Source organism: Sphaerodactylus townsendi, linkage group LG08 (genome assembly GCF_021028975.2).
Source record: "Sphaerodactylus townsendi isolate TG3544 linkage group LG08, MPM_Stown_v2.3, whole genome shotgun sequence".
NCBI lineage: Eukaryota > Metazoa > Chordata > Lepidosauria > Squamata > Sphaerodactylidae > Sphaerodactylus > Sphaerodactylus townsendi.
The window spans coordinates 5,781,352-5,798,631 of record NC_059432.1 but is presented as its reverse complement, the minus strand read 5'-3'; the positions used below and the strand labels follow the sequence as shown (position 1 = coordinate 5,798,631).

Genomic DNA, 17,280 nt, shown 5'->3' with positions numbered 1-17,280 from the left:
GGTTGCGTGTCATGGAATCCTCCAGGTGGTGAAAGTCAACGGCAGGAGCAGCTGCCGACTCAACAGCCCTGCTGACGGCCACTGTGGTAAACCAGACACTGGACTAGATAGAATCAGCCCAGATTTATGCAGGACTCCTTTGACAGCAAGAACCCAAAGATGTAGAAGAAGAGTTTGTTTTTATGCCCTGCTTTTCTCTACTGCAAGAAATTTCAAAGTGGCTTACAATCACCTTCCTTGTGAGGTAAGCGGGCTGAGAGAGTCCAGAGAGAATTGGGACTAGCCAGGGCCAGAGTGAGGGGAAACTGCGCCCAGGCAAGCATGCACCCCACGCCCCTGCCACTCCCCCGCTCCGGAACACCACGCCACCAGAACACCCCCATCACACCCCTGCACTGGTGCACGTCCAGTGCATCGCGCGCACCCCAGTCCCCTTGGCGCTATGCCACTGGGACTAGCCCAAGGTCACCCAGCAGGAATGTAGGCGCAGGAAACAAATCCAATTCACCTGATAAGAGTCTGCCACTCACTTGGAAGAGTTCATTCATTCATTCATTTTTAGATTTATACCCCGCCCATTTCCATAGGGCTCAGGGCGGCGAAAAACATAATATAACAGTATACATTAAATAGAAGAAGAAAAAGAAGAAGAAGAAGAAGAAGAAGAAGAAGAGGAAGAGAAAGAGGAAGAGGAAGAGGAAGAGGAAGAGGAAGAGGAAGAAGAAGAAGAAGAAGAAGAAGAAGAAGAAGAAGAAGAAGAAGAAGAAGAAGAAGAAGAAGAAGAAGAAGAAGAAGAAGAAGAAGAAGAAGAAGAAGAAGAAGAAGAAGAAGAAGAAGAAGAAGAAGAAGAAGGAGGAGGAGGAGGAGGAGGAGGAGTTTGGATTTATATCCCCCCTTTCTCTCCTGCAGGAGACTCAAAGGGGCTTACAAACTCATTTCCCTTCCCCCCTCACAACAAACACCCTGTGAGGTAGGTGGGGCTGAGAGAGCTCCGAGAAGCTGTGACTAGCCCAAGGTCACCCAGCTGGCATGTGTGGGAGTGCCCAGGCTAATCTGAATTCCCCAGATAAGCCTCCACAGCTCAGGCGGCAGAGCTGGGAATCAAACCCGGTTCCTCCAGATTAGATACACGAGCTCTTAACCTCCTACGCCACTGCTGCTCCCTCTAGAATAGAATACAAACTTGTAAAATAACAAACCTGGTTCTCCAGATTAGAGATTTCACCACGGCACCACACTGTAGTTGAACCTTGGAAGTCCCTGGAGGAGGAGAAGAATTTGGATTTATACCCGGCTTTTCTCAACTGTAAGGAGTCTCAAAGCTGTTTACAAACTCATTCCCTTTCTCTCCTCACAACAGACACCTTGTGAGGTAGGCAGGGCTGAGAGTTCTGGCCCAAGATCACCTAGCAGACTTCACATGGAGGAGTGGGGAATTGAACCCAGTTCTCCAGATTAGAGTCCACCGCTTTAAACCACTACACCATGCTGACTCTCTATCTAGTGAAGGATCAAAAAGAAGAAACAGACGAGAACCCCAGCAGTCCCAGGTGGTTTGCAGTGGTGTAGCTGCCACAGGGCAGGGTGGGGACAAAAGCCCTAGGCGGGCCCCCGCTCAGTCATGTAGGGTCAGAAAATCACCCCCACACCACTCCCCCTTGCCCCCTCGGTGGGGCCCGGTCACACCAGGACACTCCTTCAGCCTGCAGATGCTAAAGGAGTGGCCTACTGGGGCCGTTGCAGGGTGCCCCTCAACCCTCCAGACCCAGCAGAGGCCATAGCCCACACCAGGCCCCACCAGGCTGCCTAGGTGTCAGACTGTAAGGTTAAGAACATAAGAACATAAGAACAAGCCAGCTGGATCAGACCAGAGTCCATCTAGTCCAGCTCTCTGCTACTCGCAGTGGCCCACCAGGTGCCTTTGGGAGCTCACACGCAGGAGGTGAAAGCAATGGCCTTCTGCGGCTGTTGCTCCCGAGCACCTGGACTGTTAAGGCATTTGCAATCTCAGATCAAAGAGGATCAAGATTGGTAGCCATAAATTGACTTCTCCTCCATAAATCTGTCCAAGCCCCTTTTAAAGCTATCCAGGTTAGTGGCCATCACCACCTCCTGTGGCAGCATATTCCAAACACCAATCACACGTTGCGTGAAGAAGTGTTTCCTTTTATTAGTTCTAATTCTTCCCCCCAGCATTTTCAATGAATGCCCCCTGGTTCTAGTATTGTGAGAAAGAGAGAAAAATTTCTCTCTGTCAACATTTTCTACCCCATGCATAATTTTATAGACTTCAATCATATCCCCCCTCAGACGTCTCCTCTCCAAACTAAAGAGTCCCAAACGCTGCAGCCTTTCCTCATAAGGAAGGTGCTCCAGTCCCTCAATCATCCTCGTTGCCCTTCTCTGCACTTTTTCTATCTCTTCAATATCCTTTTTGAGATGTGGTGACCAGAACTGAACACAGTACTCCAAGTGTGGTCGCACCACGGCTTTATATAAGGGCATGACAATCTTTGCAGTTTTATTATCAATTCCTTTCCTGATTATCCCCACAAGGTTGCAGTTCAACCTTGGAAAGGTTGCCGTTGGAGGTTTTGGCGGAACGCCCGGGTAGGGGAATTTCACTGTTTTGGTTATCTTGCTTTCGCTCGCTTGCTTTACTGTGTGAAACTGTCTGTGTGAGATTCTGTGTGGGAACCTGACTTGTTTATCTTCTTTTGGCGGGAGCTTGTTTGATGCCCTGTATAAGCGGCTGTTTGAGATTCGGGGGTCAGTTCTTGCATTGTCTGTGCCTGACTAAGAATGCCAGCTCAATAAAGAACTTAGCACGGTTGCTTTTGACTGGTCTTTACTGGTTCATTACACAGACCTCAGATCTGCAAATCATGGAAACTGTAGATTTGTTCAAGCCTTTATTTCAGAGCGTTGGTAACATTGTCAAAAGAGGAATCTGGCGATTCCTGCGCAAACCCACTACCTATATCCCGTTGCCCCCTCCCACCGAGCCAAACGGCTCCTACTCCCCTCTACAAACTACAAAGCATTTACTACAAAGCATTGCAAGCCTGGGAACAGTTCACACCTTCCTTTGATAGGATCTGTGTCCGGGATACCCTGGGGCGCCGAGGGGAAGACACCGGACTTTCGCCCCTTATCAGAGGATGTAACTGCTTGTAACAACAAATCAATGCTGCTACAAGATATATGTAACCAGTCTGCTATATGTTACCACTGCCAGCTAGAGTATTATTTCCTTGATCTTTATGGCTTCACACGATTGTAGATAACTAGGATTTCCCCTGACACCCTGCTCCCATGGGAAAGAGAGGAATATCTGTTATCTCGAGGAGGCAGGAAGCCAGGTGGCTTCTCCACTATTGGTTACTGACCTTGGGGCGCCTTAGCTCCAAAAGCTGTTTTTCACACTTTCTTGGGAATGTGGGAGGGGGGAATGGTAACTGGATGAGGGGGATAGCGAATGCCAGGTCTGGCTTTGCCATGCTTTGGTGCTACGACGCTTATCAATAAACGCTACTGATCAAAAACCCAGAGTCCATTTTTTGACTTAAGGTTCAAGACCTAACAGTCCATCCCTTCTATCAGTCTCTCCCTTCAGCTTTCCTGTAGTTGTTTTATGCTGTTATTTTAATTACTTTTTGTACACATTCATTAAGTCCTGCCTGAGGGTCCAGTGTGGCGAGTTTTGAAGAGGAGGGGTTAGAGAGAAGCAGGGGGTTCTATACTAATAAGTTTAATAATGCTAATGAAGAATTTAAACCTTCACAGACATTTCCCTGCACTAGGACACCAATGCAGATGCGCACATATATACAAGCCCACACATGAAACAAACATAATGATGTTGAAACGTACGGCCTCTATTTGCGCCTGACTGTGCCGGTGTTCTACAAGGCCTCCCCAAAATATTGCATGGAGTCCTTCAGAGTAAAAAAGGTTGAAAAAGGCTGCTCTGGGGAGTTGCAGGTGGAGGGTGGGGGTTTGGGGAGGGAACGGAGGCTGGCAGGGGGTGGGGGGTGGTGCATTATTACATTGTTACTCAGTTACATTGAGTTAGGAATGCATCTCAATCACCCAGATGCCATCCCTCTGTCACAGACTGATATCAAGACCCGGTTGAATGAGTCCATTTAATTCCTTGAAAAAATTCACTCCGCCCTCCTACCCCATGGGCTTATTGCCTTTGCTACTGGCAGCAACACCATATCCAAGCTGGCTAGAAAAAATAACACTTAAACTTACACAGTGTGGCTTGGATCCTGTACAACTATTGGAACAGGATCATTGCAGAGCAACAGCCTTGGTCTATCAACGGCTCAATGATATTGAAATGCAAACAGATTTCCCCTGGTTATATAAACCATTAAAATCTTGGACAGGTATCTCGGCTGCCCCTTACCTGTCCAATATATCATCTACGAAATGCCCTAGAAAAGGCCCGTTTTGACACTTTTCCATCAGCCAATCTAATGGGCAGATTTCAAAAAATCCCACGACATAGGAGACTATGTGTTTGCAACTCAGGGGAAGTAGACTCTGTATTACATATTTTATTGCATTGTGAACTCCATACAGGGGAAAGGGAGGCTTTAATTCATCCATTGTTTATCCAGTACAGAAATTGAACTAGAGTTAATTCCGATTCAGTTCTTGTGAGAATTTTGCTGGAAGACCGAGTTTCTCTTATATCTCAGCAGGTAGCTAAATTTTGTATGCTGGCATATAGTAAGAGAAGAATCATGTTGGGATCAAGAGCCAGACCACATGACGGTGACTTAATGTTACAAGCTGATGATATTTTTTGTGTATAGACTTGTATCGTGGATTTCTGTACAAATTCGATTTTTCTTTTGTTTATTGTTCTTCCTTTTTCTTGTTCTTCTCTACTCTTTTTTGCTGGCCTAATGGCCATAATTAAACTGACTGACTGACTGACTGAAACACTCCGCCCTCCCTGTCCTGCAACATGGCAGATTCACCTCATTGGTTCCCCCTTTCTTGCGTTGAAAATCAATAATGGGTTCAACCAAATAAGCACAGTTCTATGGCCCACTGCCAAAGAGCACAGAAGGAGAGGTAACTGGACTCACACTAATCGGAAATACTCTTTCCCCCCAATAAATCATGATCTGCCAGGGAACCCCTGGTGACCTCTCAGATGGTTCCATGCGAGGGTTCCATGCAGAAGTGTAGCTACAAGGGGACCGGGGGATGCGCGTTGCACCCGGTGCACGCCTGGGTGGGGGGGAGCCACAAAATGTTCAGGTTTGTTTTTTTATATTTTTAGTGTTTTCAGTTTTTGGTCTGCAGGCGGCGCAGTTTTAGGATAGCAGCACCAAAATTTCAGGGAGTTTTCGGGGGACTCTCCTGATGATACCACCCAAGTTAGGTGAGGTTTGGTTCAGGGGGTCCAAAACTATGGACTCCCAAAGGGGATGCCCCCATCCCCCATTGTTTCCACCTTTGGACCTCCTGAACCAAACTTCACCAAACCTGGCTGGTATCATCAGGATAGTCTCCTAAAGATACCCTGACATTTTGATGCTGCAGCTAGCCTAAAACTGCGCCCCCTGCAGGCTTAAAACTGAAAAAACACTAAAAATACAAAAAACACAAATGAACATGAGGGGGGGGGGCAGCGAAACTCAGATTTTGCACCAGGCTCCATTTTCCCTAGCTACGCCTCTGGTTCCCGGTGGGTGCCCGGTGGGTGCTCCTTCGTGGAGGGAGAAGCCTCTTGGGCAGGAAGGAGGAAAGGGATGCGCACGCGCCGGATCAGGATCGGAGGCAACCCCATCGTGGCCCCTGGAGCATGGCACGGCTGCTGGCCCTGCACGGATGCGGGGGGGGGGGGCAACAGATACAGAAAATGGGTTCCAGGGCAAGCACTGAAACTGCACCCACCCGGACTCCCCTGTCTTCCCAGCACAGCCTCTACAGTGGGGCAGCAGAGATGGGGACGGGGGGAATAGAGGAAGGGGTGCTCCTTAAATGGTGGAGCCTCTAATGGTGTTAATCGGAAGGAAAGAAAGAAGAAGAAGGAGGAAGGAAGAAAAGAAAGGAGAAGAGAGAGAGAGAGAGAGAGAGAGAGAAAGAAAGAAAGAAAGAAAGAGAGAGAGAGAGAAAGAAAGAAAGAAAGAGAGAAAGAAAGAAAGAGAGAGAAAGAAAGAAAGAAAGAAAGAAAGAAAGAAAGAGACAGAGAAAGAAAGAAAGAAAGAAAGAAAGAAAGAAAGAAAGAAAGGAAAAGAAAGGAAAGAGAGAGAGAGAGAGAAAGGAAAGAAAGAAAAGAAAGAGAAAGAAAAGAAGGAAAGAAAGAAGAAAGAAAAGAGGAAACAGAGAAAAGAAAAGAGGAGAGAAAGAAAGAAAGGAAAGAGGAAAGAAAGAAAGAAAGAAAGAAAGAAAGAAAGAAGCAGAAAGAAAGAAAGAAAGAAAGAAAGAAAGAAAGAAAGAAAGAAAGAAAGAAAGAAAGAAAGAAAGAAAGAAAGAGGGAGAGAGAGAGAGAGAAAGAAAGAAAAGAAAGAGGGAGGGAGAGAGAGAGAGAAAGGAAAGAAAGAGGGAGGGAGAGAGAGAGAGAAAGGAAAGAAAGAGGGAGGGAGAGAGAGAGAGAGAAAGAGAGAGAAAGAGGGAGGAGGGAGAGAGAGAAAGAAAGAAAAGAAAGAAAGAAAGAAAGAAAGAGAGAGAGAGAGAGAGAAAAAAGAAAGAAAGAAAGAAAAGAGGAGAGAAAGCAGCAGAAAGAAAGAGAGAGAGAAAGAGAGAGAGAAAGAGAGAAAGAAAGAAAGAAAAGAAAAAAGAAGGAAAGAAAGAAAAGAAAGAGAGAGAAAGAAAGAAAGAAAGAAAGAAAGAGAGAGAGAAAGAGAGAGAGAAAGAGAGAAAGAAAAGAAAGAAAAGAAAAAAGAAGGAAAGAAAGAAAAGAAAGAGAGAAAGAAAGAAAGAAAGAAAGAAAGAAAGAAAGAAAGAAAGAAAGAAAGAAAGAAAGACAGGGTGGCAAGGCAGGCAGGCACTGCTGGCAGGCAGGCGGGAGGCGCAGAGAGCCGCCCTCCCCGGCCGAGGCGGTGCTTCTCCGTGGCGGGGCTCCTCCCGCCGTGCGTGGGGGAGGGCGCGGGGCCGGCCGGGTCGAGCGGGGCCCGGAGCGATGGAGGCGGCGGCGGCGGCGGCGGCGGCGGCGGGGTCGAGAGGCGGCGGGGGTCCGCGGGTGGTGGTGGTGGGCGCGGGGCTGGCCGGGCTGGGGGCTGCGCGGCGCCTCCTGCCGCTGACCCGGCCGGGCTTGGCGGAGCTGCGCGTCTTGGAGGCCTCGGGCCGAGCGGGGGGCCGCGTCCGCTCCGCCAGGCTGGGTAAGGCGGGGGGGGGGGGGACAGCTGGGCAGGCGCCCTGGCAAGGCAGCAGCCCGGGACCACCCCTTCCCCCCCGTCCAAAAGGCGCCCCGCAGCTCCCGGCCTCTGACCTCCCGCCGACGCCTGGAGGTCTCCCGGAATGATCACGGGCTCCCAGGCTGCAGAGATCGGCGTTTGGGGGGAGGCAAAGGCAGGGCGCATCCTGCGGCTCCCCAGCCCCGCTGAACTCCCCCCGTCCCCCAAATGGACGTCGGTCCCCCAGGCGCCAGAAACCCCCCAGCCCTGCTTAGTCCACCGGGACTCGCCATCAGGCCAGCTTGCGCCAGGGGAAATGAGGAAGGGCTCCGGGGAGGGGGGGGCAGCAACCGCGGTGAAGTGGACCGAACCTTCCCCCCCCCCCGCCTCCCTCCCTTGTCCTCAGGGGGCCCCAATCCGGGTGGCCGGACCAGCCCCCATCGTATCATCAGCAGGATCCGCCCTGGTTAGTGCTTGTATGGGAGGAAATCCAGGGTTGCTACACAGGGGGAGCAGGCTAAGGGGAGAACCACTCCACGAGGGGTCCATAACCCTGAATCCTTGTAAGTCTGCCACGCGCAAGGCCCGCCAGGGGTCACAGTAAGTATACAAGGGATGCCCCCTGGTTTGCCCCCCTGCTGCTGTGTCGACCTGGCTAAGCAGGTCAGTCAGATCCGGCCACGAATTTCTGAAGTATGCAAAAACCCAGAGCCCAAAATAAAGCTATCTTGTAACCACACTGACCTCTGAAGTCTTTGTGAAGCAGTCCATAGAAAGGTTGCGTTCACTTCCTAGACAAACAAGAGTTCACCCCATGAAAGAGTTCACCCTGGACACATGTAAACACTGAACACTCCATGGGGGAAAAGACACCCGAGACCGGTGGGGCTAGAATATAGCTTTATTTTGGATTCAAAGTTTGACATACTTTGGCACACTTTAGAAATCCGTGGCCTGCGGTGACTAGTTAGCTGTGCAGTTCACTCTGACTTGTTTATTCTGAACTCTGCCCCCTTTTTTTTGAATGGTTTATTCATAACCTCCAGGTTGGGCCTGAGGCTTTGCTGGAATCACATCTATTGTGGAGGCCACGACAGCTTCAGAGAGTGGACTCCGTGGTATCATGGCTCTGCTGAGCTTTTCTCCCCCCCCCCCCGGCTCCTCCCCCAAATCTTCCAGCATTTCCCGTCTTGGAGTTGGCACTGGAATGCGGAGGCCTGGAGGCAGTGGTGGGATCCAGCCGGTTCGCACCATGTTGGCAGAACCGGTTGTTAAAATGGTGCTTGTGAACAACCACCTGGTGGTTGTGAACAACTTGTTAGATTGGGGTGCTGTGTGGTTTCCGGGCTGTATGGCCGTGTTCTAGCAGCATTCTCTCCTGACGTTTCGCCTGCATCTGTGGCTGGCATCTCCAGAGGATCTGAATGTGTGGGCCACAGATGCCAGCCACAGATGCAGGCGAAACGTCAGGAGAGAATGCTGCTAGAACACGGCCATACAGCCCGGAAACCACACAGCACCCCAGTGATTCCAGCCGTGAAAGCCTTCGACAACTTGTTAGATTATTTGAATCCCACCACTGCCTGAGGGCTATTCTGCTGGCACCTTCGAGGGGAAGCAGCTCCAGGCCAAAATGGCTTCTCTCTCCTTTCTTCTAGGAAACAAGGTGGTTGAGATGGGTGCCCACTGGATCCACGGGCCCTCCCCGGAGAACCCCGTCTTCTGCTTGGCCAGGGAGTACGGACTGCTAGAAGAGAGCGCCATGTCAGAGGAGAACCAGCAGGTGGAAATGGGGGGGCATCTGCTGCTGCCGTCTGTCTGCTACTCCAGCCAGGGCCGGGAGCTCAGCCCGGGCCTGGCAGACTCCATGAGAGTCCTCTATTTTACCCTCTTGGAAGAAACACGCGGGTTCCTGGGTGCAGCCGAAGTGCCGGTGCCCAGCGTGGGCGAGTATCTCAAAGAGGCGATCGCTCAGCAGGTGAAGGAGTGGCCGGAGGACGAGGAGACGAAGCGCCTGAAGCTGGCCTTCCTCAGCATGTGCCTGAAGGTGGAAACCTGTGTGAGTGGGACGCACAGCATGGACCTGGTGGCGCTGGGCCCTTTCGGGGAGTACGCCACGCTCCCCGGCCTGGACTGCACCTTCCCCAGGTGAGTGGCTGCCTCGGCTTCTCCCCAGAGAGGAGCTTGCCCGTGTGCCTGGCTCGGCAGGGCTGGCAGGAGAGAATCCGAGCCGGGGGTGCGCTACTTAGGGAGGTGTCCAGTAGCTGGATGTGACCTTTGTGACCTCCATGGAGTGGGCTTTCTCCCTCCGGGACTCTGGTTTCCCCCTCCCTCCTGAGTTGCGGGTGGAAGCATCTTGGTTGAGAACTGGCAGCCTGGTGGGGCGGGGTGGGGCGGACCTGGGCTGAGGCGCATCTCCCCAGCTGACCAGGCTGCCAGACCTTCTCCCCTTCTTCTTCCCAGCGGCTACGAAGGCCTCTCAGACCGCCTGGCGGCCTCTCTGCCCAAGGACGTCGTGCTGTTCAATAGAGTGGTGACCACAGTTCGTTGGGGGGGCTCCTACGTGGAGGTCGGCACAGGTCGGGTCTTCCCGGTGCGAGTAGAGTGCGAGAGCCGCGAGGCCTTCTTGGCGGATCACGTTATCATCACCGTCCCTTTAGGTGACGTTTCTCCAGCTCTTCTGTGTTTGTGGGCCGTGTGCTAAGAGTTTTCTTCCTTAAAACCATCAGCCTGCCTTTCCCTTTGGCCAAAGCTGCCAGGGTCAGTTAGAAGTGCTGGACTCCAGTGGGTCAGGAGAGTGAAGGGAGGGGCAATGGAGCAGTGACTTTTGTGAACGTTGACCCTAGCTGTGTGAATTTGGGGCCTCAGTCCTAAAGTCTACACAGACTCAGTATTCAGGAGAATCATGGTCTGAGACCTTCTTCTTTGGGACAATTACTATAGGAGCTCCCCAGTTAGAAGTGCTCTTTCTAATTACTCCATGGTCCAACATCTGTTGGATTTCTTTGGCTACAATCTGTTTCATTGGCTCATTTAGATGGTAAGGCTTAACCTTTATTGGTGCATGATTACCAGTATCAATGTGATGGGAAATCAGGTTAGTAGAACCTGGCTTACTCGAAAAGATTGTCCCAAATTCAGCCAAGACTCCTGTCAATTGAGCTTGCTAGGAGCTGTTCCTCCCCCTCCTCCAGAATGTCCCAGGCATGTTCCAAATGATGGAGGGGAGTTCCTTGTGTTATCCCGTACCTATTCTCCTCTTGTCCATTTGCCTTCTCTGGGCAGTGAGCTGAGAATCAGCCAGACCTCTGTTGTCATCGTCCCCACCACCCCCACCACCCAGTGGCTCATGCCCAGGGTCTAGCCCCTCACCACAAAATGCCTCACAGCCTGCAGGCTGCTAAAGAGGATCCTCAAGGTTGGGAATGAAGACACCAGATTATTGCCCACTGTTTACATTTACACCTCACCTTTCTCCCCGGTTGGGACCCCAAGCGCTTTGCATCATTCTTCTCTCCTCCATTTGCTCCTTACAACAACAACAGCCCTGCAAGGTGGTTAACATCTATGTGTGACTTGTCCAGGGTCTTCAAGGGACCTTCCGTGGTAGAGCGGAGGCTTGAACCTGGCTCTCTCAGCCTAGAACTCTAACCACTACACCCCTTTGGCATCTGTTCTTCGACAGATGCCCTCCTTGTCTCTTCTCAGCTCTGAATGTTTTCATGGCGCTCTCCAGAGCTCTTATCTTGACTTAAAGTGTGTCAGGAGCTTCAGCTCGGCTAGCAGCCTACCTGCCTTGCCTAGACAAGCCTTTTCCTTCTCCCCAGGTTTCCTCAAGGAACATCACGAGACCCTTTTCTGTCCTCCACTCCCACCCCAGAAGGTGGCGGCCATCAGACACCTGGGCTTTGGGACCAACAACAAAATCTTCCTGGAATTTGAAAAGCCCTTCTGGGAGCCAGCCTGCCAAGTCATCGAGGTGGTGTGGGAAGGAGAATCGCCTCTGGCCAAGGGCCCCACTGACTTGCCATCCGCCTGGTTCCAAAAGATCGGGGCCTTCATTGTTCTCCACCCACCAGAGAGGTTGGTCGGTTTTGTTTGTTGGGCTCCAGGCCTGCTCTTGAGGGGGAAGAAAATCTGAAGTGGGCTTGTGAGTAGGCCTTTCTGCAGGCGGCTGTTTGGGCCAGGGAAACCCTCCGGGATCCAACCACCTGGTTCAATTTCTGTTTGGAGCGGCTGTGTGATGAGCCAAATACAAATCCCACACAGCATTTCTGTCACTTGGTGCTCCCAGCATATGGAAGACCATAAAGACGTCAGTGCATCTGGGTTTGAGTGGTTAAGAGTGGTGTACTTTAATTTGAAAAGTTGGGTTTGTTTCCTCACTCCTGCACATGAAGCCTGCTGGGTGACCCTGGGCTGGTCACAGTTCTCTCTCAGAATTCCCCGCAGAGGAAGGCAATGGCAAACTACCTCCAAATGCCACTTATTTTGAAACCCTACAGGGTTCCCTTAAGTTAGCAGTGACTTGTGAGCACACAAAGACACTAAATACTGGGGATTGTGCTTCCTAGCTGCCCACCCTTTTTGTTCCTAGTAACAACTGGAAGGACAAAGAGACATTTCACTTTTTTTTCTGAATACATGAACTGTTATTTTTCTCATTGATGAATATTATGGTTTCAGACTGATACGGCACCAAATTCGAGAATAAGCTATAAACTATAGAGCGGGGTGGCCAACCTATGACGCTCCAGATGTTCATGGACTACAATTCCCATCAGCCCCTGCACAGTGCCTGTCCCTGGTGGCCCAGGCTAGCCTGATCTCATCAGCAGAGTCAGCCCCGGTTAGTTCTTGCATGGGAGATCACCAGGAAGTCCAGGGTGGCAACGCAGAGGCAGGTAATGGCAAACCACCTCTGACGTCTCTTGAAAACCCTACAGGGTTGCTATGAGTTGGCTGCAATTTGACGACACCTTTCACCATTGCCAAACTGTAGGGAACCTTGCTTGTATTTAGTAAAGGAGGGCAAGATACTGTGGAACCTCGGTTTTCATTGGTAATCCGTCTGAAAAGAATCGATGAAAACCAAAACCGATGAAAACCAAGGCAAACTTTTCCATAGGAATCAATGTAAATCCAATTAATCCAGTCTAGGCACTCCAAAAACACATTTTTTTTGGTGAATAAACATAGTGTTTAATGCTGAAAACAGTAACAAACAATAACACTAGGACCAGCTTCAGAGCCAGTGGACCAACATCGCACCAGAAAGCAGTTCAAAGAGGTCTGTTTCTGATGCCTCTTTAAGATTTGTCTGAAATGGGGCAAGACATTGTCATTAAACAAGTTGCAGACACAGCCTGCAACAGCTTTGTCCCTGCACCTTACTGCAAATCGATGAAAACTGAGGCAAATCGATGAAAATTGAGACAAATTTTTCACTGAAAAAATCGATGAAAACCGAAACCGATGAAAAACCGAGGTTCCACTGTAATTTCCTTTTTTTGCGGGACAAGTTACTACCCTTCTTTCATTGAGTCTACTAGAACTTCCTCTTTTCCACAACGTCATTTCGTTCCCCATCCCAGTCTGGTAACAGAGAGACTTCTGCATTAAAAAATTAAGCTGTGTATTTTGAGGTGCACCTGGATGTATCCACATAACTCTTCATAGTAGTGGTGTTGGCTGCTGTTGGGCATCAGTCTGCCCAGGAGACTGAAAGCTATTTGTGCATCTGGCAAAGGGGGCAGATGGACATTCCTTAGTCAGCTTCCACTGCCCACCCAGCGATTTTTGTGGCTTATCTCTGTTATCCCCTATAGGGGATTTTTTCCAGCTTTGTTTGTTTGTTTGTTTTGCTTTGGAAAGGGCAGGGCAGCACCAGAGCTGCGCCATCCCCACTCACCCGATCTGGATGGGGCTGTAAGAAGATTAGCAAAGGGGCTTTGCCTGCCTACCCAGAAAGGTCTTCACAGCTGGAAGCCCACGAGCAGCTGCTTATAACTCCGTCTGCTGTTCTGTTCTGTTTTAGCTGTCTCATGTTAATGCAAAAATGTTAGTGGTTTTCATGCTAATGTTTTTCTGTGTAGGAGTGAGACCTAGTATTCTTCCTATAGTCCTCCACATTTTCCACTTCCTGCCCTTCTTTTCAGTGTGGACCAGCCTAACCCTTTCTTCGAATGACCTTGCAAATCTTCTTGCTTATACCTACAGGGCATCACAACACCTCTCCTTTCAAACCCTTGAACCCTTAGCTTACTCTTTTGTCTTTTCCATGTGCTTTACCGTCTTTACTAATTTGTTCCATTTGCCTCTTATTCCAGCTTCTCTTCTTTCTTCCTGCACTTTCTGGCATTTTAAAAAACCTGCAACAGGCGTTTACATTTCACAAAAATAAAAGTTCAGAAGCATAAGATTTGATCCTTGTCAGCCTTAATAAAGACTGGGCTTCAGAAATGCCATTTTAAAAAGAATTTGACCGTGACACGTGGCATTTGGCATGCGAAGACGTCTGCCTGGCCAAATGACATTGCCTGATTCTTCTCAAAATCTTTAACAGTAGAATATTTGTTCTAGGGAATATAGAAGAGAGGAGAAGTTCAGGGGAATGTCCTAGAGTTCAAGCTTAAATGAATCCAAAGGACATTTTTAATAACCCCATGATCATGCAACCCCATGATATTTGTGCCAGAGTTGTTTTTCCCCTCAGGGCAGTATTTCAGAAGATCCGTGTGTCAGGGTAGCAAGCAAAAGACATCTGACAAAATAGGTGCAGTACACCAGGATCCGATAATCATTCTGTCTCTTTCTTGAAGTATTTCCGCCTCTTGACTGTGATCCACAGCAACACAAATGCAAATACATGAAACCGATAGCTCAGTTAAATAAACAGCAAAGAATAAATAGTGAAGCAGAGTAAAATACAATGGCAGTCAATATTAATTCACTGGAGATTATTTTTTTGCATAGCCAGATGCCCGGGAAACAAGAATGCCTTCAGCTGATACCTAACCCTTAATAGCAGGTGCCAGGCAGATAGTGAGGTGGAGGGAGCCGAGTAGTGGTTGTTAAATACGGTCAAAGGTTGTTACTGTGAATCACAAAGGACATCAAACACGAATCATAAATAACATCATTAACAAGATCTAAAGGTGTATACTGTGCTCTCAGGAGAATTGCTAGGAAGTGTCAATTAGGATAAAATAGTTCAGAGCCACTGGCAGAGTGTGGGTGCAAAATACTCAGAATCAGGCCCGTTGGCATCCTGATGAATGTTTTTAGTTGGAATGGCTGCCTGCCGTCTTCCTCATTTGTCCATGTTCTCAAGAACTGTAGCGGCTGCTGAGAATCGCATGTTGTGAAGTAATGGAATTCAGAATATCATATGAAATCCCAATGTGATCTTTTTGCTGCACGCCTTTGAGGAATGTTCAATGAAGCCAGACAGCGCCAATACAGCCAGTTCAGTGGACTTGGAGCAGATGAAAGCCTCTGAGCCTCTGAGACCAGATGAAAATGTTCCTTTTGCCACACAGGTATGGGCACGTCCTCTGTGGCTTCATTGCTGGGGAAGAAGCTGAATTCATGGAAACCCTTACAGATGCAGAGGTTCTCACAGCCCTAACACAAATGCTTCAGCGAATAACAGGTAGGTGCCACTTCCACATTTGCCTGTCAGTGAGCCGATATGTGGATAAAGACGCTTGTGTGTCAAAAACACCCCAAATCTCCCTCTTTCCCCCCTCACCTCTTTCTTCAAGAACTAGAGGTTTGTGGTTCCCAGCTGAGTATGTCCTTTTGAGAATGCTGTCTCCAGAAGGAACGGCACCATCGGAGATTAACTAGTAAACTGTTCGCCATAGTGAGGTGAACTTCTTCCAGGCGTCTTGTGACGCTGCCACAGGGCTAAGAGGGCCAGAAGTCCAATGCAATTAGACCAACTTTCATGAAGAACTTCTCCAGTCACTGATACCATACCTTTCTGGCTTCCCTTTTGGCAGCAGCCAACATTATAATTGGTTGGATCCAGGCTAAACTGGCCACTTGTTTAGGGTCCCCTGTCCCCCAGGGGCAGTATTTTGTGGAGGTCTGCAAGCTGCCGTGAGAAAGGGGAGACAGGAAGGCTCTATGTGGCCATTGGGGAATTCAGTCTGGATCCATCCCATGGTTTGCAGCACGCCTGTAGCCATGCTGTATGAAACCTCAGCCTGAACAGCTGCTCCATTTGCCTCACAAGACGGGTTTGCATTTCCCCCACTCCATGGTCTTTGGCCTTGCACAACAGCTATACAGATTCGGGACCAACCTACTCCACTTTGTGACCCAAGTCACACTAGTTCCATGAAGTTTTAAAGTGTTTTTTTTTAAGGAGGCAAGGCAGAGAGCATGCCCACTAGCCCTCTTTCTCTCATTTTCCATATAAATCAGGAAATCCACAACTGGCTCCTCCGAAGAAGATGCTGAGGTCCAGGTGGCACAGCGAACCCCTCACCAGAGGCTCCTACAGTTACGTGGCCGTTGGCAGCTCTGGCGACGACATCGATGTGCTCGCCCGGCCACTTCCCGAGGAAGCATCAGATCCCACGGTGAGAGCTCCAAGCTCTTGTCTGCTTCGACACCTGTGTCCTGTTTGTCACAGGCTCTGCCAATCCACAGCCTCACCGTTTCCTAAGCCCTCGCTGATTTCCCCCACAAAATCCCCTGTGTCTACCCTGATGTTGTTCTGAGTACCCAGCTTGCTTGAGGTAAAGCAACCAGACAGGTTGGGCTAATAGTCCACTTTCTCTTTTCAGCCACCCCAGGTTCTTTTCGCCGGAGAAGCCACGCACCGCACTTTCTATTCTACTACTCACGGTGCCTTATTGTCTGGCTGGAGAGAAGCGGATCGTCTCATCCGTCTTTACGAAAGCTCTGAATCCCAGCAGTGCTCTTCTAGGCTGTGAGCTGTGTGGCTGGCAGCAGAGCTGTTCCTCTGCCCATGGTAGCAGAGAGAGGTGGCACGTCGGAGCAGGGGCCGCTCTGCAATCTTGTGACCAGTCTGCTGGGTGGACTGTCTTCTTGAGCCCATTGCCGGGTATACTAATGCCAAAGGGCTTCTAATGCTTTCTCTGTGTGCAACAGATAAGCCTTCAGAATAAATAATAGCTCTCTGACAAGGAAGGTCTCGGTTCTACCTTATCCTCTGCGGGGTACAGTTTCCTGCACTGAAGGACTCAATACTGATTGGTGAGAACTTGGATAAAGAGCTTCATGGTGCAGAGTTGAAAGCTGCAGCTGGGCAGTCAAAGCTCTTCTCCTGATGGAAGTTGGTTCCAGGTGGACGGCTCAAGATTGACTCGGCCTTCCATCCTTCCGAGACCAGTAACATGAGTACCCAGCTTGCTTTGGGTAAAGTGTAGACGGCTGGGGAAGGCAGTGGCAAACATTTTTGGGACAGGACCAACAAGACCCACTTGAATCTGATTTCGGACCCAGTTTTGGGACAGACTGCCTTGGTTGGAAGAGCCACATGGGGAGGGGTTGACTCTCTGGGACCTTTTGATTCTATTGGCCATGGTCTGTTTCTAAATTGGTTAGCTGAGGTGGGTTCTGTCTGCTCTAATTCTGTGTGTCTGGTCTGTTCAGGAAGGTGCGGCTGTGGAACTACTGTGTTTGTTATGGAATCATGCAGTTTTTTAGCATTTGCGTGAAATCACTGGAAGAGCCAAGAACCCATAATATGTTGAGGACACATTCAAGACAATAGACATCATGAATGAGTCTCCACCTGCAGAAATTAATGAGCCAAGAGGTATTAATATTTTAATAAATAAAAACTGAGTTTGTTTTTAGTTATTAAAATATTCATACCTCGCTTTTCCAGTCCAAATGACTGTGGTACCGTTGGCAGGTGGTAGTGCCAGTCAGTGAA

The 17,280-nt window shown here is 49.5% G+C and overlaps 1 protein-coding gene across 1 annotated transcript; it reads left to right on the top strand.

Moving 5' to 3' along the window:
• The first annotated feature begins 7,113 nt into the window (after window positions 1-7,113).
• PAOX (polyamine oxidase) lies at window positions 7,114-16,525 on the top strand. The gene is made up of 7 exons (XM_048505127.1): window positions 7,114-7,349; window positions 9,023-9,512; window positions 9,828-10,024; window positions 11,192-11,447; window positions 14,906-15,018; window positions 15,798-15,955; window positions 16,163-16,525. The coding sequence occupies exons 1-7, from the start codon at window positions 7,151-7,153 to the stop codon at window positions 16,310-16,312; spliced, it is 1,563 nt and encodes a 520-aa protein (XP_048361084.1). The 5' UTR covers window positions 7,114-7,150; the 3' UTR covers window positions 16,313-16,525.
• The last annotated feature ends 755 nt before the right edge of the window (window positions 16,526-17,280 follow it).